At 35.1% G+C, this 9,919-nt stretch overlaps 1 protein-coding gene across 3 annotated transcripts; it reads right to left on the reverse strand.

The window, feature by feature from the left end:
* Positions 1-6,236: 6,236 nt before the first annotated feature.
* On the reverse strand, positions 6,237-8,922 carry LOC145076792 (guanylyl cyclase 1-like). Of its 3 annotated transcripts, none has more exons than XM_079022580.1 (10): positions 8,478-8,922; positions 7,886-8,127; positions 7,674-7,798; positions 7,477-7,588; positions 7,318-7,392; positions 7,159-7,247; positions 6,998-7,062; positions 6,826-6,898; positions 6,650-6,725; positions 6,237-6,533 (listed from the first exon to the last, which is right to left on the reverse strand). In XM_079022580.1, exons 2-10 carry the CDS (start codon positions 8,042-8,044, stop codon positions 6,507-6,509), a joined length of 801 nt encoding a protein of 266 aa, XP_078878706.1. In that variant the 5' UTR covers positions 8,045-8,127; positions 8,478-8,922; the 3' UTR covers positions 6,237-6,506. The 3 variants fall into 3 exon arrangements, with proteins under 3 accessions (XP_078878706.1, XP_078878705.1, XP_078878707.1); XM_079022579.1 differs by having other exon boundaries at positions 8,587-8,921; XM_079022581.1 differs by lacking the exon at positions 6,237-6,533 and having other exon boundaries at positions 6,654-6,755; positions 8,587-8,922.
* Positions 8,923-9,919: the final 997 nt, after the last annotated feature.

The following is a 9,919-nucleotide window of genomic DNA, read 5'->3' on the forward strand; positions in this document are numbered from 1 at the left end:
GAGATTTAGCAAAGCTAGGGTTCTTATAGAAGAACGAAAACATTGAGAAGTTAGAATCAAGAAAAACATACCTTAATAAGACATAGGGCTTGTAAATTTGAGCAATAGAAGCAATGACCCTAAGGTCACCGGACCTAATGTTGCTGGCAAGGGCAGGCGAGGTGAGATTGTCGGAGATGAGGGGCTCCATCGGCTGGGTGACGCTGGAAAGCGTTGGATGGTGGGGCGAGGCTAGACGGAGGTCAGAGGTGGGAGGCGCCAACACCAAGAGAAACGTCGGAGGTGGGAGAAGCTGTCGACGTCGAGAACTGAGAAGAAGAGAAAGGGTTTGTCAAAGTGAGAAGGAGAGAAAGGGAAGTTGAAGAGAGAACGAGCAGTACAGGAGGGCATAATCGGGGCAAGTTCTTGAAAAAAGCCCTAGCTACTAGGGAAATTAAAGTGGAGGGAGAAAAAAAGGAAGGCGGGGATTTTAAGTTTTTGGGATTTCATTTTCCCCGAATGGAACGCGCGCGTTCTATTAAAATTTATAAAGCGACAGTCGTAGACGACACGCAGGTGCCCTCCGTGTTTTTATTTTTTTTGTTTAGACACTAATTTTAAGGCACGCAAAAATGCGCATCTGAAATCCTTTAAATTTTGGAAGAGATGACATTATTTTTTAGACACTCACCTTTGCGTATCATAAATCACTGCGTGTCATGGTTCGCGCGTCGTAAAAGGCTATTTTTCTAGTAGTGTCCATTCCTTCACGGTTAGATTCTGCTCACTTCTTCCCTTAAGCTTCCTTTCTTTTCTTCGATCCTACAAAACATCAATTGTAATCTTATCACATTATGTATTAAGAATCTAGAATAGAAGCTTAAAAGAGTTAGTTAATGGATTTTACCTATATTAGAGCCATACGTTTTGACTCTCCCATCTCTTAGATCTCTTAGGTAAATGGGGCTGCTTCGTCTCCAATGCCCTTTCTCTTGGCAATAAAAGCAGATTGACTCTTTTGGAACATGACATAGAACTTCTTCAGACATTGCCTTTCTCTGGTGATCAAACTTTTCGATCATAGCATGTCTTTCGTTGCCATTGTCTATATCCATAGAGGTCTCGAAGGTAGATTCACCAATCAACTTTGCTTTTCTATTGCGCCAAATCATTGTTGATTCAGCAGCAATAAGCATATAGGTGAGATCTATAAGGGTCTCGTCGTAGTTCATCATATAGTACTCTCTTACGAACTCACTATATGAGTTAGGAAGTGACTGAAGAACCCAATCAACAGCCATTTCCTCACAGACAACGGATCCCAACATTCTTAACCTATCAATGTGTGACTTCATCCCTAGGACGTGTGCACACACCGACTTTCCTTCTTTATGTTTACTTGCCAAAAGGGCTTGAATGATCTTGAACTTTTCAAGCCTTTGAACTTGTGGGTTAGGGAGAATAATTGGAGGAGGAGGAGGAAGTGAAGCATGATCTCTTGTTCCTCGATCGAATCGTTGAATATCATCTTCATGTGGAATGCTTGTTCCACAGGATTTGAGAAGACCATAGTTGTCAAACTTTGACATCTACAAAACGGGAGAAAAAGAATTCAAGTTAGTTGATTGATTGAGTCCTTAGTAAATCACCCAAATGAGATACTAAGGCTAGGACCCAACACAATATTCTACAACTCGGGAGAGGGATGTCGTAACCCTAATTGCAGAATATTTGAAGGTAAGTGAATGACGATTCACTAATTTCCACCATGAAAAACGAAAAAAGAATTTAAGTTTTAAATCTATGAAAACTCCTAGATCCTTTGAGATTCATTGAACTTTCAATGGCATGTTTAAATCTCGATATGCCCCTCTAGTTTGTGACTGGGATACCGAGGATCACAAAGCGGGTGTGAATAACCATGCAAACTTACATGGTGCCCTCACATGTTACAGTCATCTATTCGATGTGCCGGTAAACCACACACGCTCCACCGAACTATGACGAACATTGAGTCACCCTTTTCTACCTTTGCTTAGAACCATTTAGTGTGCCGGTAAACCACACACGCTCCACTAACGTCTTCGCAAGGGCACAAAGTGTAATTTCATGGAATTGCATCAATTCACTTTTGCCTAAGTAACTAAGATTGGGAATTTTGAAAACATTTAGTTACTTTTATAATTCATTATACTTATAATGGAAGGTTTCGTCCTATCCTACCCGTTCGGCTAACGACCTTCCACTAGTCAAGAGTGCGGTGGGTAAGAGTGGATACACATTCAATCGTCATTTTATAGGCAATTTCCTTAAACACCCCTTATAGACTAGCTTCGTGAATGAGGCCTACTAACGGTAAGACTGACTTTTACTCATACATATATATAATGTTAGACTTTTAATGTTATATATAGTATAGGGTGTATTTTACACTTTTAAAATATTAGGTGGTTAAATTTAACAATTATACTTTTAATTCAATTAAATTTTAAACCTAAACTTTTTTGGATTTATTAAACCTCTTTTAATTATACTCCTTAATTAATTAATAAAACCATAAGGGTGTGATTTGAACTTTTTCAAAACAATACTAAAGTTTTAGAATTTAACATTCCTAATTAAACTTTTAATTAACTTTTAAATTCCAAAACTTGAGGGCAAGTTTTGAAACATTTCAACACATTAGGGTTTAGAATTTAAATATACATCAAAATTAAACTATTAATCAAAATTTAAATTCAAAAACTTGAGGGCAAGTTTTGAAACCTTTTTCAAAACATTAGGGTTTCAACTATTTAAATTTCAAAACAACAAAACTTTTGGGTTCAAATTTAAACTATAAAACCTAAAGGGCAAAATATGAAACTTTTCATAACAACAAGGATCAAATAACAAATAATTCAAATTAACATTTAATCACATAATTATCCATATTTGATTTATTTAATGATTTCTTGCAAAACAATTTATCAATTTAACCAAAATAATTAATCAATTATCACATAAGGAAACAATTATCTTATTAATTGATAAATATCTTCAATTAGATCAAAATTATAGTCAAGTATATCATATAATCGGATTAATATTGATCTAACATGATAAGGTAACAATCCATAAGCAAAAACAGCAAGAAAACCCGAGAAACCCTCCATCTGACGAGTTGACTTGTCGAGTCAGCATGGACTCGGCGAGTTCAGCTATGGACTTGGCGAGTCCAGCCTCCAGAAACCCAAAAAACGAATTTTCCAGTTATACAATGCATAAATACAATTGAAACCAAGCTAGGCTTTGATACCACTGATGGGTTTTGGTCATAAGACATCCTATGTGCTCATACAAACCCTAATGCTTGGATCTAGGTTTCTCTATTGTACATGCATGTTATCCAAGACTATAAACCCTAATTCTAGCATACAAGTAATCATATTAGATATTAGAACAAGTTTATAATGTTACCTTGATTGTTATGTAGCAATAACAATCCCAATTCCTCCTTGAATTGACCAACACCATAAACAAGAGGATGAAGAGGAGAGAGGTTAGAGGCTGCCTAAAACGTGTTCTAACCCTAGAAAAGAAGTTCCCCACGTTTTTGAGCCTTAAGGGTTCTATATATAGTGAGGCTATTAGGGTTATCTAACAAGGAAACCCTAATTTGGTTGCTTAAGCCCTAAGCAACCCATAGACTCCTTTCCATAAGGCCTTGGACAATTTCATATGGGCTTCCCCCATAGAATTCGTCCACCTTATAATAAAAGGCAATCCATGGCCCAAATTGCAATTATCCTATAATTACAATTCCAGTCCCTTAAGTTTAATTAATCTCTTTTAGTCACAAAACTAATTACTAATTAATTCTTGACTAATATTAATTAAACAATATGATTTCTCCTTTAATATATTATTCTCATAATATATTAATAAATCATATTTAATCCTTTCTCTCCATAATTCATCCTATCAAGTTGCTTTGGTGAAGGCAACCCAAAAGGACCATGCACCATCGGGTCAAGTACATACCAAAATAATTATGGACTTAGAAACTAATCCAACAGAAATGTCATGGGCTACCCCCATGGTCTTACATCCAAGTACCATAGGCTACCCTCATGGTCTTACATTCAAGTGTCATGGGCTACCCTCATGGTCTTTCATACAAATGACATGGGCTACCTCCATGGTCTTCCATGCAAGTATCACAAATACAACTAGCATCCTACATAATATAGTGGGAAAACTAACCTTTCTCACGAAGTCATACAAATCTCAGCTCAACGCCACGAAACAGGTACAATCCACCTGATCGAATCACACAAGGTCACAGCTCAGTTTACACTCTAGAATTAACACTTTGACCAAAAGTCAATGAGCTCAAAAAGTCAACGGTCAACGGTGACTTCAGCAGGCTTCCACGTCTTGGCCAATCCATGACCACATCATAGCTGATGAGCTCAGTCCCAGTCCAAAATCCTAGTCGCAAACAAGTCTTTTGCCAAGTCGTGGGAATCATGCTTCCACGTCGTGGCAGGGTCCATCCAAAACAATCGTGAATCCACCAATTGCCACGTCGTCTGAACTGTACTTTCTCATCTTAATGGATTCGGCTCTTAATCCATTAATTCGTTTGTTCATTCTTTCTAGAAGGTTTCTTAACTTCCATTACAACCTAAAGATCAATGTTTTTCAGTCATACATGTCCAATGCAAGTCTATAGCTTAAGCTAGGTCAAAAATGAAGAATAACACCAAAATCTCATGCATGAAGATCAAAACACCAACACACTTTAAATATGAACCTTATCTTCTCCAAGGGGGGCCTCAAGGATTGATAAAGTTAACTTTATGGAATCCCACCATTCTAACTAGCTTATCTTTGAAGAAAATGGACCAAAACCTAGATCTAGAGACATTGAACAATAAAGATTGGATTTTTAATACCTACAAAGGTCCACAATATAAGATAGATGATGACAATGATGCTTGCAAGCTAGATCTATACACCAAGTGAGCTTCCTTCTCCTTCAAAACACAAAAACACCAACAAAAGCTTAATATCTTCAACAATGGAGGCTAGGGCTTCTATGAGAGTGAAAGGGAGGTGATGGAGGTTGAGGGTGTGAAAACCCCAGCCATCACAACCCTTAAATTAGGGTTTTACATAAAATGGTTGCCACATCGTGAGCACTATATCGCCTCATCGTGGCGCTCATTTAAGATGCACAACTCATATCAGACCTGCCACGTTGAGGTGTTGCCTCCACAATGTTGTGGCCAACCAATACCCATACTTTACTTTTAAAATTCATATCTCGATGATTCGGATGTTACAAAAATCAAACCTAATGACATCCTACAGATCCATATCGAACTCTAATACTAAAACCCTAGAAAGGCATAAATCAAACTCCAAATCTTCTTTTAGATCGAAACCCAAATCGGAAAAATCATAAACCTGACCCACTGTCCCAGCTCTTCCTTGACCAACGTCCTTCTTCCTAGCGTCATCTCCATTAGACCTTCAGAAATCATACTCCTATCTTGAAACCCTAGAACACTGCAATTACTTCACAAATCAAACTCCAATTTTGAATTCTTTGGTCTTGAAGAATGGAGGTGATGCAAAGATTGAACCAGGATCTTGGAATGTTATGGGAGGCCATCACATCATGGTGCCTTTTGTTTTTCAATCCCTTATAAGATGGTTGGATGGGACCTAAGGGTGGTGGTTTAGGTAACTCGGAATTTTTTATTTGATTTTTTATCACTTTAAGAAAAATAAAATCACATTATTAATACACCGGTTATTACAAGTCAAGGTACCCTTTAAATATGTAAATATGGAGTTTATTTTCCTAGACTACCAAAACATAATATTATAGACTTTTCAAACTAAGAAAGTAGATTTTGCATGGTTACAATGATATTATCTTTTTCGGATTTACTATTAGAAAGATTATGAATTATTATGTTATAGTTTTTGTTGGGAAAAATTAGTCAGTTACACACTTGGGCAATTCAGGGAGAGAGAGAAAAGTATAATATGTCTGAAATTGCTGAAACTATTGTAGTTTTTTGTTTTTTTTTATGGATTATTGTCGTGAAACTGCTTGGGTCACATAATTGGCTTTAGACCTCCATTTATAAGTTTTGGCTACAAATTTTTTGGTAACTTAGTTGTGTAAAATTGTCATCGGAAATTTAAAAACTTTTGTCCCTAATCCAACTTTCATGTTTTATCAGACAATATTACATAAATGGTCCTCATGATTACCCGAATAATCCATATATGAATTTTTGACACAAATGGTCCTTATGGTTCCAAAAACTTGCACAAATGGTCATTTTGGCTAATACTGTTATCTCATATCTATATAACCACTTTAAAGTGCACCTATTGATATGTAATGTTTGTGCCAAATTAACTCAAACAAATACCTTGAAAAATGCAAAGTACTTTAGGTAAAAGTTCATTTTAGGCATCAAACTTTGAAAAAATTACATATAAGCCCTCGTCATATTGTTGTTTTAAGTATCTACATTCTCTAGATGAATCTGCAATAAAAATCCAAAAAGGTGTCATGGATAAAAATAAAAATAAAAAAAAAAAAAAAAAAAAAAAACCTTAAAAATTTTAATGGTTTTGCTCAAAATATTATTATTATTATTACCAAGAGTATATCTTCATCTGTACCAAAAGATTTGCGAGCTTTTTCCAAGCATTTTGACGATATTGTCCCTCGACTCCTGTTTTATAGTTCCAAATATTATCATTTCCTTCATGGGTAAATTTGGAAATTGGGATTAAGTTATACCCCTATAATAATAAGTATAAATTAAACAATACCTAGAAATAGCTGGATCCCGAATCTCAAATTCATCTGTAACAGCATCATAGCCACATATTACAATATAATGACCTATAAAATCATTAAAATATTTTTAAAATAATTATAGAATTTTGCAACACATTTACATATTTGATACGTATTTTTAATTTTTCAAGTATTTCCACTCACCAGTATAACCACCAGAGGTACCGATATAAAAATCTGATATATAAAAATCTTCTATCCACGACTGACTAAAAAAATAAAAAGATTAAATAAATAAATGGAAGTAAAATAATAATGTCAATAAATTTTTACTTTTTATATTTTTTTTATGACAGAAATTACACCTCAAAATGAACTGATCAACCAAAGCTATGACAATATATTTTCCCGACATAATCAATACTGCAATTTCATCTCCGTTGATTGACCTACACTGTAAATAAATTATATGAACGTGAGTAAATGACCATTTTATCCTTGTGTGTGAAAGTTGAGAGGCATACCTCTATATTTATCCCTGCTTCTTGTGATCTGTTGAACAACATATTTACTCTTACTATATCATCACCTAATTGCTTCTGTAATATCAATTTTGGTTAATTTTAAAAGATAAAAACACAAGTAGCAATTTATTTAAATAAATTTTGAATATAAGGATTTACCTTGTAAAATGACTCCAATGAAAAATTCGGATTAGCGCCTAAAGTTACAGTGATGTAAGAGAAGTTGATAGAAAATTTGTGCAGTAAATATGCTAAATCCACTGTCCAAATACTGGGATTTAATAAAAAAAGTAAACAATTACACATTGAATTGGAAAATTAAAAAAGAGATTCAGAGTTTTTAAAAGGAAAAATACCTATTTGTATTGCAAAATGCTTGAAGGTCTTCAAGATCATAATGATTGATGTGAAGGGTTCTTAAAACCATTAAAACACAAGCAAGGCCACAATCCCATGTGTGTTCTTGTTTTATATGTGGGACCTAAACAATATTATGAACAAAATTATAATAAACTACAAGAAAATGTAATTTTTTGATGAGTATGAGTAAATCAGTAAACAGACTTACATCAATGAAGTGTGATTGGATCGATAAATCTTTCTTGCCTTTTTTCTCGTTTCTGAATGCTGATTTGAAGTTGTGTGATGCAACCGAATTTACATCATCTTCATGAACATTATATCCTCCATTCAGTAGTTTGCTTAAGAAGATGTGTAAAGGCCACATCTATGAAGAACTTGTAGTTTCTAAATCGCCAAACTTTACTCACGTTGATGTGAGATCTCTATTTGTATACATTATACTATTTCCTGCATCATATAGTAAAAAATAGCATTCACATTCAGGTATACAAAGTTACAACACCAATGATTTACTCTTGAAGGTATTATGTTAACTAAATAAATAAAAACCCTAATAAAAAAGTTGCAGAGCAGTTAAGAGAATTATTACTATTCTATGAATAAAATTAGAAACAATATACAAAAACAAAAACGTTGCAATTTATTCGATTATGAACGGAAGTCGAAGAAATCGAACTATAATCAGAAGCCATTGCGAAACGATTTAGAAACTCCCCTAAATTGCACGAACAAGATGAATAAAGTAAACCTAAAAGGCCAAAATGAAGTCAACAAATACAGGAAAACGTTCAGATCACCTGACGGGATTCCAGAAGAGCTTGAACTTGCCGATTGATATTAAAAGAAGAATTGCAGAAATTTAGTATGAATATAAAGAGTACATGGGGAAGAAAGAAAAATAAAAACCTTTTGGATTGGAAGTTGAAACTGAGTGATGATCTGAAAAGGCTTTGATTCTACTCTTTATTTTGACCTTTTTTTCCTCCGAGATCTTCGGGTTGCCGTAAACCCTTTTTCTAATTTTGCAAAAGCGATTTTTCGGTTGGAAAGAAACAAAAAGAAAAAGGATTGGTTGATTGGTTGATGTCGATGATGATGGAGTATTATATTGCTACAAACTACAAAGAAATCGCCTCTCAGTCACGTGTATCGGATCTCCCGCCACTCCTTCGGAATTCGTCGGATCATATGCCTCGGGCAGGTCAAAGTGCATCCAAATGGTAATAGATCCACTTCGCTGATAAGATAATAAGAGAGTTGGTATGTTACTTACAATTGTATTATTATTTTTTTTTTAAGTCATTGGATATTATTAAAACCAAGGCCTAACGGAAAGAAACCAAACACAAAAAAAAACAACAAAACAAACTTACAAAATGTTAAAAGGAAGCAAACCCAACACTCTCATCTATAATTCCCAAAGTTACCCCTATATTCCAACCAAATAAAAACCATAGCAATCATATTATCCGCCAACTTTGAAGAGTTCACATGGGTTATGTTAAACCAAGCGTCGTTCTTTCGACATACACCATAGTAATTCATAGCAAATAGCAATAAATATTTTTCTCTTTTTTTGGATAGTTTCCCCATGAGGCAGCAAAATTAATAAAATCTAAAATCGAAAGGAACCGTTAGATGGAAATGTCACACCAATTGAAAATTCAGCATAGGGAATCAAAAGCAATCGGGCAATCCAAGAGAATATGATCCACAATGTCCACTCCAATGAAGCACATTTAACAGGAAATATAATACACGTTGATACCTCTCTTGGAAAGAGCCACTGTTGTAGGAATACGCCTCATACAAGCCCTCCATACAAAACTAATGCACTTGATAGGAACTAAGTGAAGCCAAACCGTGGGGTTATTAATCGAGATAGTCAATTTACTATCAATGAGAGCCCTAATATCGCTTACACGGAAAATAGCCATCGACAGTTAACCTCAATCTCCAAGTGTCAGGCCCACTGGATCTCACAACCAGCCTTGTAAAATCCACAATAGAGTTCAATTCCATCAACTCCTGAGAATTGTTGGGTTTCCTCTTCCAAGCCCACGAGAAAGCGTCATCCACCCATCTGTCACCTAAAATGCAAGTTTTCCTCTTGTCTAACGCATATAAAGAAGGGAATTTCACTGCTAAAGTCTTGTTCTTTAGCCAATCATCTAGCCAAAATAGAATTTTCTTTCCATCCCCCACCTGGAATTCAAAGATATTCGAAACATCAATATCA

This window comes from Lactuca serriola, chromosome 9, assembly GCF_051521515.1.
Source record: "Lactuca serriola cultivar US96UC23 chromosome 9, Lser_US96UC23_V15, whole genome shotgun sequence".
Taxonomy (NCBI): Eukaryota; Viridiplantae; Streptophyta; class Magnoliopsida; order Asterales; family Asteraceae; genus Lactuca; species Lactuca serriola.

What these genes read in the sequence shown, in the direction of transcription:
- LOC145076792 (XM_079022580.1), bottom strand. Translation starts at nt 8,044, where the DNA reads ATGTGGCCTTTACACATCTTCTTAAGCAAACTACTGAATGGAGGATAT. An exon ending in GTTGATCAGTTCATTTTGAG is followed by an intron (nt 7,063 to 7,158) that starts GTGTAATTTCTG and finishes TTATTTTTTTAG; the next exon opens with TCAGTCGTGGATAGAAGATT. An exon ending in CGGGATCCAGCTATTTCTAG is followed by an intron (nt 6,726 to 6,825) that starts GTATTGTTTAAT and finishes ACTATAAAACAG; the next exon opens with GAGTCGAGGGACAATATCGT.